This window comes from Oncorhynchus gorbuscha, linkage group LG22 (assembly GCF_021184085.1).
Source record: "Oncorhynchus gorbuscha isolate QuinsamMale2020 ecotype Even-year linkage group LG22, OgorEven_v1.0, whole genome shotgun sequence".
NCBI lineage: Eukaryota > Metazoa > Chordata > Actinopteri > Salmoniformes > Salmonidae > Oncorhynchus > Oncorhynchus gorbuscha.
Window position 1 is genome coordinate 30537343 of NC_060194.1, and position 16615 is coordinate 30553957.

General features: G+C 44.4%; 1 protein-coding gene across 2 annotated transcripts in view; it reads right to left on the minus strand.

Annotated features, from left to right (window-relative positions):
* The window catches only part of LOC124009199 (phospholipase ABHD3-like), a 37236-nt gene extending 21829 nt beyond the window's left edge, over nt 1–15407 (minus strand). For both annotated transcript variants that reach the window (XM_046320762.1, XM_046320761.1), the window contains exons 1-3: nt 15147–15407; nt 13404–13567; nt 4154–4336 (exon numbers count right to left, since the gene is read on the minus strand). In XM_046320762.1, the coding sequence (XP_046176718.1) occupies nt 4154–4336; nt 13404–13567; nt 15147–15305 (506 nt within the window). In that variant the 5' untranslated portion in view covers nt 15306–15407. The remainder of the gene's footprint in view (nt 1–4153; nt 4337–13403; nt 13568–15146) is intronic.
* Nucleotides 15408–16615: the final 1208 nt, after the last annotated feature.

Consider the following 16615-nt stretch of genomic DNA (forward strand, 5'->3'; position numbering starts at 1 on the left):
TGCACTGTCTTCCAGGTGCATTCTCTTATAGGTACACTGTCCTCCAGGTGCATTCTCTTACTGGTGCACTGTCTTCCAGGTGAACTGCCACCAAACAATGTTTAAACAAATGTACTTCACAGCAGTGAAAAGGGAATAAGGTGAATATATAAAGAAACCAGTGGAGGCTGCTGAGGGGAGGACAGCTCATAATAATGTCTAGAACGGAGCAAATGGAATGGCATCAAACACATAGAAACCATGTGTTTAATACTATTCCACAGGGCCACAGTGACTCCCAACCCCTCCTGTCTCACCCTCCAGTAATTATGCTGCAATAGTTTATGTGTCGGGGGGCTAGGGTCACTCTAGGCTAAGGTCAGTTATATCTGGAGTATTTCTCCTGTCTTATCCGGTGTCCTGTTTGAATTTAAGAATGCTCCCTCTAATTCTCTCTCTCTTGCTCTCTTTCTCTTCTCTCGGAGGACCTGAGCCCTAGGACCATGCCTGATGACTACCTGGCCTGATGACTCCTTGCTGTCCCATGTCCACATGGTCGTGCTGTTGCTCCAGTTACAACTGATCTGCCTGCGGCTATGGAACCCTGACCTGTTCACTGGACGTGCTACCTTGTCCTGGACCTGCTGTTTTTTACTCTCTCTCTACCGCACCTGCTGTCTCTAACTCTGAATGATCGGCTATGAAAAGCCAACTAACATTTACTCCTGAGGCGCTGACTTGTTGCACCCTCTACAACCACTGTTATTATTATTTTTATTTGACCCTGCTAGTCATCTATGAACGTTTAAACATCTTGGCCATGTACTGTCATAATCTCCACCTGGCACAGCCAGAAGAGGACTGGCCACCCCTTAGAGCCTGGTTCCTCTCTATGTTTCTTCCTATGTTCCTGCATTTCTAGGGAGTTTTCCTTGTGCCACATTTCAGGCTTCAAACATAAAGATATAAAACTGTTTTATTTTGTGAAGAACCAACAACAAGTGGGACACAATCATGAAGTGGAACGACATTTATTGGATATTTCAAACTTTTTTAACAAATCAAAAACTTAAAAATTGGGCATGCAAAATGATTCAGCCCCCTTAAGTTAATACTTTGTAGCTCCAGCTTTTGCTGTGATTACAGCTGTAAGTCGCTTGGGGTATGTCTCTATCAGTTTTGCACATCGAGAGACTGAAATGTTTTCCCATTCCTCCTTGCAAAACAGCTCGAGCTCAGTGAGGTTGGATGGAGAGCATTTGTGAACAGCAGTTTTCAGTTCTTTCCACAGATTCTCAATTGGATTCAGGTCTGGACTTTGACTTGGCCATTCTAACACCTGGATATGTTTATTTTTGAACCATTCCATTGTAGATTTTGCTTTATGTTTTGGATCATTGTCTTGTTGGAAGACAAATCTCCGTCCCAGTCTCAGGTCTTTTGCAGACTCCATCAGGTTTTCTTCCAGAATGGTCCTGTATTTGGCTCCATCCATCTTCCCATCAATTTTAACCATCTTCCCTGTCCCTGCTGAAGAAAAGCAGGCCCAAACCATGATGCTGCCACCACCATGTTTGACAGTGGGGATGTGTGTTCAGGGTGTTGCTTTTACACATTTACATTTACATTTAAGTCATTTAGCAGACGCTCTTATCCAGAGCGACTTACAAATTGGTGCATTCACCTTATGACATCCAGTGGAACAGCCACTTTACAATAGTGCATGTAAATCTTTTAAGGGGGGGGGGGGTGAGAAGGATTACTTTATCCTATCCTAGGTATTCCTTAAAGAGGTGGGGTTTCAGGTGTCTCCGGAAGGTGGTGATTGACTCCGCTGTCCTGGCGTCGTGAGGGAGTTTGTTCCACCATTGGGGGGCCAGAGCAGCGAACAGTTTTGACTGGGCTGAGCGGGAACTGTACTTCCTCAGTGGTAGGGAGGCGAGCAGGCCAGAGGTGGATGAACGCACATAACGTTTTGCATTGTTGCCAAAAAGTTCAATTTTGGTTTCATCTGACCAGAGCACCTTCTTCCACATGTTTGGTGTGTCTCCCAAGTGGCTTGTGGCAAACTTTAAATGACACTTTTTGGATATCTTTAAGAAATGGTTTTCTTCTTGCCACTCTTCCATAAAGGCCAGATTTGTGCAATATACGACTGATTGTTGTCCTATGGACAGAGTCTCCCACCTCAGCTGTAGATCTCTGCAATTCATCCAGAGTGATCATGGGCCTCTTGGCTGCATCTCTGATCAGTCTTCTCCTTGTATGAGCTGAAAGTTTAGAAGGACGGCCAGTTCTTGGTAGATTTGCAGTGGTCCGATACTCCTTCCATTTCAATATTATCGCTTGCACAGTGCTCCTTGGGATGTTTAAAGCTTGGGAAATCTTTTTGTATCCAAATCCGGCTTTAAACTTCTTCACAACAGTATCTCGGACCTGCCTGGTGTGTTTCTTGTTCTTCATGATGCTCTCTGCGCTTTTAACGGACCTCTGAGACTATCACAGTGCAGGTGCATTTATATGGAGACTTGATTACACACAGGTGGATTGTATTAATCATCATTAGTCATTTAGGTCAACATTGAATCATTCAGAGATCCTCACTGAACTTCTGGAGAGAGTTTGCTGCACTGAAAGTAAAGGGGCTGAATCATTTTGCACGCCCAATTTTTCAGTTTTTGATTTGTTAAAAAAGTTTGAAATATCCAATAAATGTCGTTCCACTTCATGATTGTGTCCCACTTGTTGTTGATTCTTCACAAAAAAATACAGTTTTATATCTTTATGTTTGAAGCCTGAAATGTGGCCAAAGGTCTCAAAGTTCAAGGGGGCCGAATACTTTCGCAAGGCACTGTACATTTGATTATAAATAGATGTGATTAATTTGCGCCAGCCATTACCACAAGCTCGTCCTCCCCAATTAAGGTGCTACCAACCACCTGTGAAAGAGACATATCTGTTGTTGTATTAGTCCTGAAGACCTGAACAGCAGTAGCATAAATCTCTCTCTAGTCATCTGTTATCTAAGAGACTTGCTGTGAAAATTCAGCAGCAGGGTAGGGGCATGCTGTAGGTTGGGGTGTGGACAGGGCAGAGGATGGTGTGACGCACATTCACTTCCTCCTGCATAGCCGAAGCTGGTTGGGCTAAGCTAAGCTGCAAAGCTTATACCAGTAAGCTGTAATTCATTAAGCTTGCAGGACAGGGCCGGGGTGACTGCAGGGGTGGAAAGATGCTGAGTTTGCCTGCTTGTCCCCCCTCACTGCCCTGCTCCGTTTGCCTGCCCCCTCCCTCTCTTCTCTGCCCCCTTCTCTTCTCTGCCCGCCTCCCTCTCTTCTCTGCCCCCTCCCTCTCTTCTCTGCCCCCTTCTCTTCTCTGCCCCCTCCCTCTCTTCTCTGCCCCCCCCTCCCTCTCTTCTCTGTCCCCCTCCCTCTCTTCTCTGCCCCCCTCCCTCTCTTCTCTGCCCCCCTCCCTCTCTTCTCTGCTCCCCTCCCTCTCTTCTCTGTCCCCCCCTCTCTTCTCTGTCCCCCCTCTCTTCTCTGCCCCCCTCTCTTCTCTGCCCCCTCCCTCTCTTCTCTGCCCCCTCCTCTCTTCTCTGTCCCACCTTCTCTTCTCTGCCCCCCTTCCCTGTCCCTCCCTCTCTTCTCTGCCCCCCTCTCTGCTCTGCGCCCTCCCTCTCTTCTCTGCCCCCCTCTCTCTGCTCTGCGCCCTCCCTATCTTCTCTGCCCTCCCTCTGTTTGAATGAATGAGTGCAGGGAACACAGAGGGGCCTTTCAGAGGATAACAAACTGCCACTCTCAGCATCTCTTAGTGCTTGTGCAATATTCAGCTCTTTCTTTCCAAAGCAAGTCTGCACTGCTCTGCCTACTGAGAGCTTGGCTAGCCTCTCTTTCAGAAGCTGCTTACCTCAAATAACCTTAATCCATTCATACACAGTTTTCAACTCCTAACATATGCAATATCTTGGGACTTTCATTGCAAAGATAATGTATTTGAATTTGGACTATTGAACTACAATGCACTCAAACAGATGAGCAAGAGTTGACTGTGCTTACAATAATGGCATATATATTAATATTCCTACAGGTTAAGGCTGAGGATCAATCCACATTATTGAATTGAACAACCGTCTGAATGAATAAAAACTGCAGTATTTGGAATCCGGACCACCCACCTATAACCCAGATCCCTGCTCTGCTGCACCATGTGGAGGATGTAGGACTCTCTGCTGGTACCGGTCAGGCCTGGAAGCAGCAGGACGGTGGGCCGTGTGGCCGCGTTGGGGTGGGAGGCGCTGTCATCGTTGTCGAACCAATCCAGAGAGATCTGTCCTCCATCTTCTGCTCTAATGAGCTCACTGCAAAGAGTGGGTCAGATATAACAGTCAGGGCAGAAAAAGACACCACTAAGTTACAAACACACACTCTGCAAGTAGGCCTAGGTTCTACACTGCAGCTTCCTTACAATACCCACACACTCTGCAAGTAGGCCTAGGTTCTACACTGCAGCTTCCTTACAATACCCACACACTCTGCAAGTAGGCCTAGGTTCTACACTGCAGCTTCCTTACAATACCCACACACTCTGCAAGTAGGCCTAGGTTCTACACTGCAGCTTCCTTACAATACCCACACACTCTGCAAGTAGGCCTAGGTTCTACACTGCAGCTTCCTTACAATACCCACACACTCTGCAAGTAGGCCTAGGTTCTACACTGCAGCTTCCTTACAATACCCACACACTCTGCAAGTAGGCCTAGGTTCTAGGTTCTACACTGCAGCTTCCTTACAATATGTTCAGTAAAGCAGAAGCTCATTGCACAGAATGCAGAGGAAATACTCAACCTCCAAGGTTCTTACATATTATGCTTTGTGATTTAAAAAAACAGAACTACAGAATCCATATAGGGACCAACAAGACAATACATGACTTTTGTTAATAATTCTATACAGTAAAGTATTAGATTTCATATATATCCTGTATAGATTGCATTATATAGGGTATAGTATGTACACTGTACTGCACATGATATTGCTTTCTAACCAAACCTCAAATCAGGACACAGCAAAAAGGCATTGTTCTTCACTCAAATGTCCCTCTTCAGTTACAGGTACAACGATTACTACAGTGTGAACCCATCACCAACATTACCTTTGCCAAAGGGAACGCAGTCTGGCACTAGTTGACAACCACTTAATTTCCCTAGCGATCAGCCTCTCAGGCTTCGTTTACACAGGGTGCCCAATTCAGATCTTTTTCCAATTATTTGTCATATCTGATACAAACAAAAATGGAAGCTGATTTTTTTACTTCAAATTTATACTGCATCCATATGTGGATCTCAATCCTGATATAATTTGGATGATCCCTACGCAACCTGTCTGGACACTCAAAATCAATTTTTTTGTCCTGAATGGATTTTTTTGCACATGACCTGCCCATTCCCATGACAACCACCCCCCACACGCAAAGGAACAGTGACATGAAATTAGCTTTGCATCTGTGTGCTACTTCAGATGCTACATCAGTGTGAATGTGCAAATCTGATATGGGTCACATGTAAAACTGAGGATGGACAGTGAGAAAAAAAGACCAGGCTACTCAGAAGCAGGGAAGGGCACGGATGGCGAAGAGGGAAGGGTGGTGGGGGGCGGAGAGCTCGCTGCAGCAGCAGTGGATTCTTATGGAGAATCCATTTCTAGTTTCCACAAGTCGAGGCCGTCAGCTGAGGTCAACAAATCCCAGTGCAATCCATCTCACGCCACCAACCCACCAAACGAGCGACCAGGCGACAACACCAACATGGCTGGCCCTGCGGCCCATGTACAGTATGTCTGTCTAAATTGGAAGTGGAATGAAATTATAGAACCACACCAGCATTAAATATGTACTTAAAGGCCAGACTGGGGCAGCCATCTGGAGCTAGCTGGTCAGAGCATGCACCAATCGGAAGTGAGCCTGACCCACCGAATAGTAGGAGGAGGACAACTCTTTCAAATCCAATCAAAAAATTGCAAGATGTTATTTCAGGTGCAGCAAAATGCATGTTTCTTTTTTTAATGTCACTTTTATTTAACCAGGTAGGCTAGTTGAGAACAAGTTCTAATTTACAACTGCGACCTGGCCAAGATGAAGCAAAGCAGTGTGACACAAACAACAGCACAGAGTTACACATGGAATAAACAAGTGTACAATCAATAACACAATAGAAAAAAGAAAGTCTATATACAGTGTGTGCAAATGGCGTGAGGAGGTAAGGAAATAAATAGGCCATTATAGCCAAGTAATTACAATTTAGCAAATTAACACTGGAATGATAGATGTGCAGATGATGATGTGCAAGTAGAAATACTGGTGTTCAAAAGAGCAGAAAAGTAAATAAAAACAATATGGGGATGAGGTAGGTAGATTGAGTGGGCTATTTACAGATGGGCTATGTACAGCTGCAGGGATCGGTTAGTTGCTCAGATAGCTGATTTTTAAAGTTAGTAGGGGAAATATAAGTCTCCAGCTTCAGCGATTTTTGCAAATCGTTCCAGTCATTGGCAGCAGAGAACTGGAAGAAGGAAAGGCGGCCAAAGGAGGTGGCTTTGGGGATGACCAGTGAAATATACCTGCTGAAGCGTGTGCTAGGGGTGGGTATTGCTATAGTAACCAGTGAGCTGAGATAAGGCAGAGCTTTACCTAGCATAGACTTATAGATGACCTGGAGCCAGTGGGTCTGATGACAAATATGTAGCAAGGGCCAGCTGACTAGAGCATACAGGTCGCAGTGGTGGGTGGTATATGGGATTGCACTGTGATAGACTGCATCCAATTTGTTGAGTAGGGTATTGGAGGCTATTTTGTAAATGACATCGCTGAAGTCGAGGATCTGTAGAATAGTCAGTTTTACGAGGGTATGTTTGGCGGCGTGAGTGAAGGAGGCTTTGTTGCGAAATATGAAGCTGATTCTAGATTTTATTTCCGATTGGAGATGTTTAATATGAGTCTGGAAGGAGAGTTTATAGTCTAGCCAGACACCTATGTATTTGTAGTTGTCCACATATTCTAAGTCAGAACCGTCCAGAGTAGTTATGATAGTCTGGCGGGCGGGTGCAGGCAGCGAACGGTTGAAAAGCATGCATTTGGTTTTATTGGTGTTTAAGAGCAGTTGGAGGCCACGGATAGAGTGTTGTAAGGCATTGAAGCTCGTTTGGAGGTTTGTTAACACAGTGTCCAAAGAAGGGCCAGATGCATACAGAATGGTGTCGTGGAGGTGGATCAGGGTATCACCCGCAGCATGAGTGACATCGTTGATATATACAGAAAAAAGAGTCGGCCGAAGAATTGAACCCTGTGGTACCCCCTTAGAGACTGCCAGAGGTCCGGACAACAGGCCCTTCGATTTGACACACTGAACTCTATCTGAGAAGTAGTTGGTGAACCAGGCGAGGCAGTCATTTGAGAAACCAAGGCTGTTGAGTCTGCCAATAAGAATACGGTGATTGACAGAATCGGAAGCCTTGGCCAGGTCGATGAAGACAGCTGCACAGTCCTTTCTTCTATCGATGGCGGTTATGATATCGTTTAGGACCTTGAGTGTGGTTGAGGTGCACCTGTAACCAGCTCGGAAACCAGATTGCATAGCAGAGAAGGTACGGTGGGATTCGAAATGGTCAGTGATCTGTTTATTAACTTGGCTTTCGAAGACTTTAGAAAGGCAGGGCAGGATGGATATAGGTCTATAACAGTTTGGGTCTAGAGTATCACCCCCTTTGAAGAGGGGGATGACCGCGGCAGCTTTCCAATCTTTAGGGCTCTCGGACGATACGAAAGAGAGGTTGAACAGACTGGTAATAGGGCTTGCAACAATGGCGGAGGATAATTTTAGAAAGAGAGGGTCCAGATTGTCCAGCCCTGCTGATTTGTACGGGTCCAGGTTTTGCAGCTCTATCAGAACTTCTGCTATCTGGATTTGAGTGAAGGAGAAGCCGGGGAGGCTTGGGCAAGTAGCTGTGGGGGGTGTGGAGCTGTTGGCCGGGGTTGGGGTAGCCAGGATTAAAGCATTGCCAGCCGTAGAGAAATGCTTATTGCAATTCTCGATTATCGTGGATTTATCGGTGGTGACAGTATTACCTAGCGTCAGTGCAGTGGGCAGCTCGGAGGAGGTGCTCTTATTCTCCATGGACTTTACAGTGTCCCAGAACGTTTTGGAGTTAGAGCTACAGGATGCACATTTCTGTTTGAAAAGGCTAGCCTTTGCTTTCCTGACTGACTGTGTGTATTGGTTCCTGACTTCCCTGAAAAGTTGCATATCGTGGGGACTATTCAATGCTAGTGCAGTCGGCCACAGGATGTTTTTGTGCTGGTCGAGGGCAGTCAGGTCTGGAGTTAACCAATTTTTCTAGCTCCAACAGTGCAGGGAACTCTTTTATAGACATGATAATCCCTGGATAGTGGAGGTCTTTTCTTCCCTTAGGACTAATAATCTCCTACAAATGTCATCATGTAAACACACATTGTCATGCTGGTATAAAGGATTTGAAGACAGGTGCAGGAATACACAATAGGGGTTTTAATACACCCAAACCAAACACAAATACAAAAACACTGGGCTGTACCCAAACAAAAGAGCGAGGGTAAACCTCATTGAACGACACAGGACGATACCCGTAATACACAATATATAAAGCATGCAGCAGAACAGCTGCACCAATGCATAGGTACTCACACGACCAACGGGCATGGAAACAATAACCGACAAAGACAGAGGGAACACATATAACATAATAATCAGGGGAAATGGGAACCAGGTGTGTGTAATCAGACAAGACAGTCCAGGGTTGATGATAATGAATCCCTTTCAGTGAAGCTTAGAAAGCTGGTGACGTAGACCTCCGGGACTGGTGAACAGAATGAGTATCAGTACCGGGGGGATTCTTTACACACACACACGCGCACACACACACTCACACACACACACACACTGGCTTTGATCTGAGACAGGTGGTGGGTAAGACCCGCTTGCTGCAAAGGTGCATTGTGGGATTTGGGAATCATGTAGCTGCTTTATTGGACAACGGTCAGACAAAGGCTAAGGGAAGTGGAATGCCCTTGGCACTAAATAAAATCACATTTTATTTGTCACATGCTTCGTAAACAACAGGTGTAGACTAACAGTGAAATGCTTACTGACGGGTCCTTTTCCAACAATGCAGAGTTAAAGATAAAGACAATAATAATACACATTTTAAAAATAGAAATAGTGACACGGGAAACTAGGACATTCTTTTAATACACTGTCATTTAATACACTGACATACTGTACGTACAGTTGGGAGAACAAGTATTTGATACACTGCCAATTTTGCAGGTTTTCCTACTTACAAAGCATGTAGAGGTCAAAAATCCAGAAAATCACATTGCATGATTTTTAAGTAATTAATTTACATTTTATTGCATGACATAAGTATTTGATCACCTACCAACCAGTAAGAATTCCGCCTCTCACAGACCTGTTAGTTTTTCTTTGAGAAGCCCTCCTGTTCTCCACTCATTACCTGTATTAACTGCACCTGTTTGAACTCGTTACCTGTATAAAAGACACCTGTCCACACACTCAATCAAACAGACTCCAACCTCTCCACAATGGCCAAGACCAGAGAGCTGTGTAAGGACACCAGGGATAAAATTGTAGACCTGCACAAGGCTGGGATGGGCTACAGGAAATAGGCAAGCAGCTTGGTGAGAAGGCAACAACTGTTGGCACAATTATTAGAAAATGGAAGAAGGTCAAGATGATGGTCAACCACCCTCATTCTGGGGCTCCATGCAAGATCTCACCTCGTGGGGCATCAATGATCATGAGGAAGGTGAGGGATCAGCCCAGAACTACACAGCAGGACCTGGTCAATGACCTGAAGAGAGCTGGGACCACAGTCTCAAAGAATTAGTAACACACTACGTTAGTAACACAATACGCCGTCATGGATTAAAATCCTGCAGCGCACGCAAGGTCCTCCTGCTCAAGCCAGTGCATGTCCAGGCCCGAATGAAGTTTGCCAATGACCATCTGGATGATCCAGAGGAGGAATGGGAGAAGGTCATGTGGTCTGATGAGACAAAAATAGAGCATTTTGGTCTAAACTCCACTCGCCGTGTTTGGAGGAAGAAGAAGGATGAGTACAACCCCAAGAACACCATCCCAACCGTGAAGCATGGAGGTGGAAACATCATTCTTTGGGGATGCTTTTCTGCAAAGGGGACAGGACAACTGCACCATATTGAGGGGAGGATGGATAGGGCCATGTATCGCAAGATCTTAGCCAACAACCTCCTTCCCTCAGTAAGAGGATTGAAGATGGGTCATGGCTGCGTCTTCCAGCACGACAACGACCCAAAACACACAGCCAGGGCAACTAAGGAGTGGCTCCTTGCTGCAGTGTGTGCAAACCTGGTCAAGAACTACAGGAAACGTATGATCTCTGTAATTGCAAACAAAGGTTTCTGTAAGTTCTGCTTTTCTGATGTATCAAATACTTATGTCATGCAATAAAATGCAAATAAATTGGCCTCCCGGGTGGCGCAATGGTCAAGGGCGCTATACTGCAGCGCCAGCTGTGCCATCAGAGACTTTGGGTTCGCTCTCAGGCTCTGTCATAACCGGCTGCGACCGGGAGATCCGTGGGGCAACGCACAATTGGCCTAGCGTCGTCCGGGTTAGGGATGGCTTGGCCAGTAGGGATGTCCTTGTCTCATCGTTATACAGTTTTAAAAACATTACAACACATTCATTACATTCATCTCTATTAATCTTTATACCAAGCGGTGTCAGAGGAAGGCCCTAAAAATGGTCAAAGACCACCCCAGCCATAGACTGTTCTCTCTGCTACCACATGGCAAGCGGTACTGGAGTGCCAAGTATAGGTCCAAAAGGCTTCTTAACAGCTTCTACCCCCAAGCCATAAGACTCCTGAACAGCTAATCAAATGTCTACCCAGACTATTTGCATTGTCCCCCCCTCTTTTACACTGCTGCTACTCTCTGTTTATTATCTATGCATAGTCACTTTAACTCTACCTATATTACCTCAATTTCCTCAATTTCCTCGACTAATCTGTGCCCCCGCACATTGACTCTGTACCGGTACACACTGTATATAGTCTCGCAACTGTTATTTTACTGCTGCTCTTTAATTATTTTTTTACAAATCTATTTTCCTTAAAACTGCATTGTTGGTTCAGGGCTTGTAAGTAAGCATTTTACTGTAAGGTAAACGACACAGGACGATACACGTAATACACAACATAGGCATTATCAATAATATGTGGCGTTCGTTCCAAAGGCGCCTCATCCGTTCCCAGCTTTCTCTTAATGTTGCGCAGAATAAAATCCACTAAAGTGCTCATCTGCTCCGGCCCTACAGAACCATATCTCAAGGCCTACTGGTGGTATTCGGCGCGTGTGACAAATAACATTTGATTTGACGTGATTACAGAATTCACAACACACTAAGTGTGTGCCCTCAGGCCCATACTCCACTACCACATATCTACAACACAAAATATATGTGTACAGTGCGTAAGTTATAATGTGTGTGTGTATGCATGTGTCTGTGCCTATGTGTGTGTCTCTTCACAGTCCCCGTTGTTCCATAAGGTGTATTTTTATCTGTTTTTAAAAATCTGATTCTACTGCTTGCATCAGTTACCTGATGTGGAATAGAGTTCCATGTAATCATGGCTCGATGTAGTACCGTGCACTTCCCATAGTCTGTTCTGGACTTGGGGACTGTGAAGAGACCTCTGGTGGTATGTCTTGTAGGATATGCATGGGTGTCTGAGCTGTGTGCTAGTCGTTTAAACAGACAGCTCGGTGCATTCAACATGTCAATACCTCTCATAAATACAAGTAGCGATGAAGTCAATCTCTCCTCTACTTTGAGCCAGGAGAGACTGACATGCATATAGATAATGTATTTGGACAGTAAATCTGATCGAACCACTAGGCTATTTCGTACTAATTTCAGTTCTGTGGCATATACTGTACACTAACTACCCCCAACCCCTTTTAATTAATTTCAATCCACCTAATGCATGCAGGAGGCCTGGGACACCCTGGTCATTAATCTCTAAAAGAATGCACTAAAGAAGCCCGGGTGGCTTGAGCCAATACCATCACACAAAAGAGTCTTTTCTCCTTTCTGCTGCTAAGTCTTGGCTAAGAACAAGACGCAGGACATTTGTTTCACGTTGTTAAACCTGAATGAAAGGAATCAAAGAACGGGCACATTTCAGTACTTAGATGATCAAACCAACTGCCTTAATGCCTTAAAGCCTAATAATAGAACAACCAAAAGTGGAAGTAAGGTAAAGCCTGTTCCCAATATGGCAGGGAATGTTCTATTACTTTACTGTATGTCGCCATGGCTGCTGTCTATGTTGAAAACTGACCAATTGCGTTTGATGGTGAACCATTTTTTTTTTTTTTTTACCTTGATCAACCATGTGACCTGACCAGGAAAATCATAGGGCCTTAGTTCCCATACCCTTTAAGCAGGGCCGGACTAAGCACCTACCTCCCGGAACTCCCCCAGCTAACTTCCTGCATTTCAACAGGTTTTACCATGGGACAGTGAGAAAAAAGTTTTATAATACTATTCTACACATATTGTCATGAGGCTGAGAGAAAATGTTCCAGTTTTAAAGCGAATGTCCTGCTATTCTACACATTTTTTCACGAGGCTGAGAGAAAATGTTGCAGTTTAAAGATTTTGCCACTGCTTATGACGTCTTCATATGGTATTTGGGTTCTGGGGACCTGGGGCACGTGCCCTGCGTGCCCGTTTGGTAATCCGGCCCTGCCTTTAACTAGGGCCCACAGCTTTTCTTTGACAGGTCACATGCCCAGAAAGAACTCAGGACACTAACTAACCATGCGACATTACCTAACCTAAGGATACAAGTTGGCTACTAGTGGTAACTGGTGATGAGTGGATAACGTCCGCTGCAGGAAGTGGATTAACTAGTCACAAGGCCAAGTGACCCTTGAACTTTGCCACACATTGAGCGAACATGAAGAACAGGTCTGAGCAGAGCCCAACAAGGCATAAAATACTTGAAATACATACAGTGTTCTTTTTGGTAAACAGGACATGTATAACGTGCAGGTGTATTTTGAAACCAACACCATGCAACAGGCTTATCTCTTATGAGACATAAACACCATGATTTTAAACCCATTTCTCCAGTTTAATTCCAGTTCACCCAGTTTCATTTCACCATCACACCAGGGAAACCCTCCCCCTTAACATGCTGAAGATCTTCTCAGTAATATCTATTCATTTTTAGATAGTTGTTTCAACACTGGACAGAGATACGACTTATTATAGTGTTTATACAATAATACTGTTACCATCACGTCTGATCCTATAAAAGTCTTACTTTCTGTAGCTGACCCCCGGTTTAGCCGTGACGAAGGGCCTAAGCACCGTCTGGATCCGGCTCTCCCAGCACCAGAAGGTGGGGTAGTAGATCTCTGACACCACGGGACATTGGTCCCGCAGGAACTGGTAGAACTTCTTTCCACCAGAAATCAGTTGGGGCTTCTGCAATACAAGACATGAACAGTGTGAGTCAGTGTGAGTCACTTTCCAATAATGACGTTGGCTCATAGCTTGTGTAGAGAAAGAGATATGGACCATGAGGATTGAAAAGATTCATCACATACGTTTCAAGATTCAAAGATGTTTTAATTTGTGATTTAAACTATTTTGGGTTAAACTATTTCAAACATCAAATGGTTTTAATCAGATCTGTGCCAAGTGAAAGAGAAATGCTTGTGCTCTTTCTCTTATACCAATTTAAATGGCTAAATGTATACTACTGATGACAATCTCTTGAAAACAGTTCTTATACTCCATCATCATTCACCATCTACATAACCCCTCTCTTACAGCACCCATATAGTGCAGCCTCTTCACTGAAATCATGTGATGTATATCATTCTCTGTCTTGCACTTTCATAAATGACATGTCAACAGAAGTCATATTTCCATATGGTTTATTTGCTGATGGTGCAACCTTTCTGTAACATCCCAAACAAACTATCTCCACAACTACAGTGTAATTATAATGCACTATCAAGACTGGAGATACAAGACTATGATATTGCTCTTTCTTTTAGTCTAGGGGACTGTGTAAAGTGTCAGAAAAGATTCTATGTTTCGATGAGTTATAGAGACATTCTGCAATCACTAGTGATGGAAAGGAAGGAGACTGGTAATGAGGACACAGTGACAGGCACAGTGACAGGCACAGTGACAGGCACAGTGACAGGCACAGTGACAGGCACAGTGATAGGCACAGTGACAGGCACAGTGATAGGCACAGTGATAGGCACAGTGACAGGCACAGTGACAGGCACAGTGACAGGCACAGTGATAGGCACAGTGACAGGCACAGTGACAGGCACAGTGACAGGCACAGTGACAGGCACAGTGACAGGCACAGTGATAGGCTGTGTTGTAACTGGGATTATATGAGGTCACCACCATATCAAATCAAACATATCTGTCATGTCAGAGCACAGAGACCTTGCATCTCTGAATTTAAGTATAACGAATAATAGAATGCATGACCCCTTCTAATATGTTTTTATATAATCTAACATTAGCCTAATGGTATGTAGCCTAGGCCTATGTGTTTAATTATTGGGGGAAATTGAATATCGGGGGAAAAAACATTCATTTGTGACTATGCAGTAGGCTACACTGCATACAGATGTTTGACAGCTTGTATAACATTGGTCTATACCCAGCCTTCTAAGATTACAAAAAGGACTCACGATTAAAAAATATATCCAGCCTAAATGGCAATTTAACATTTGTATATCCGTAGGCCTTGTACAAATCTTGAAATGTCACATTTAGTCTAAAGAAAATACGACACCATTTTATTGAAAGATGTCATATCACATGTGCAGTATCGTTGACGCTCGTAGGCTACTGAAATAATCAGCCTCCTCAGCAAACCATCCAGCTGCTGAGCCGGTTTGATGCGCAAAAGCGCCAGCGATTCCTCCATCACAATAACATTTATGGCACCTTTTAATAAGACAATTGCCCGTTACAATGTATCCCTTTCTATTAAATAATGATTCTTCAAAGCAGCCTCTGTGACCCCTACCTTCGCGACAGAGATCAAGTAGTAGTAGGCATAAGCTGCGCTGAAGCCGAGCACCAGTGACAGTACTCCAGATCCAAAAAGGCCAACTTTCACTTGATTTTCCAGATAAAGTGACAGGTCCCTTGTCAAAACATTAAAATTGAAGTCCAGTGAGATCATTGCCAGGTTCCTCTTATGTCGCGTTCTTCGGGTATAGCGGCCAGGATCGAGTGAAAACCTCTGCTGCTCAGGAATGGATGCATGCACTAACGTTCAGCAATGTGCAGAGAAGGGGGTAGTCAAGGGAAGGGGAGCGATATATTTAGAGGCAGACGATGGCGCTCTTTAACCGGCCTGCGCTGAGCTGTAGTAGCAGGCGTAATTGTAGGCTTTCATAACGCTTGCAGTGGATGCAGCCTAAATTGCATTGGGGATAGTCAAGGCTGTGTCACATCACTGCGACTGGAATTATGCAGGGTCATGAGCCATATGGAAATCTTGGCCTGAGCAAAATTGTGTCTAAGCACACAGCTCAGAAACCCGTGAATACCCTACAAGACATGCCACCAGAGGTCTCTTCACAATCCCCATGTCCATTACATACTATAGGAGGTAACTGATGCAAGCAGTAGAATCAGATTTAAAACCAGATAAAAATACACCTTATGGAACAGCGGGACTATGAAGAGACACACACAGGTACAGACACACAAATACACAAACAAACTCTAGCACACTCTCTCTACATACACTTACGTTGTAATATTGTTGTATGGTGGTATTATCAGTGACTCATCATTCAGGGAAGGTGAGGCAAAGGCCCACCTGTTTTTATCCCCACCTGGTTAGCCCCCCCAAAATGTTATAGATCAAAAAGGTATATACATATTTTTTGTGTGTGTCTGTTTTGCATGTTATTTTGGCATTAATTTGTGTCACATATCAGTTTGCAAACAATGTAAAAACAGAGAGAATAAATCCGCATACAAACAGGGTCTCTCTCTTTCTTTCTCCAAAATGAAGGTGTTTCAGCCTAGCTCAGTGCTTTCTGTGGTGGAGGGGCAGCCAGCGGAAAATACGGAGCACAGGCATTGGTAATGTCCTCTAGTTGTGCAGTGATTGTCTTAGTGTTCTGTCACTCATGGGGACACTATGTCACCGCAGAATCTACAGGGGGAGATAGGCAGTTCAAGGCCCCTTGGGTGCTGCCATAGATTTACATTAGAAGAAGGCTCAATGTCATTGGCCACAGAAAAAATTATGTCAAATCACGTTATATCTACTGTAGCTGTGATTGGACTGATCATGTCAACAAAATCTTAGCCAGACAAGCAGTCATCGTCATAAATCATGTCGACAATATACTGGCAGATCCTTTTCAATCCTTGTCATATGAAGATACATTATAGATAAAATTATCGATGCTCATCGGCCATTGGACATAAACATTACACAACAAGTCAGAAGTTGCAAATTCAACAATAAGTGGT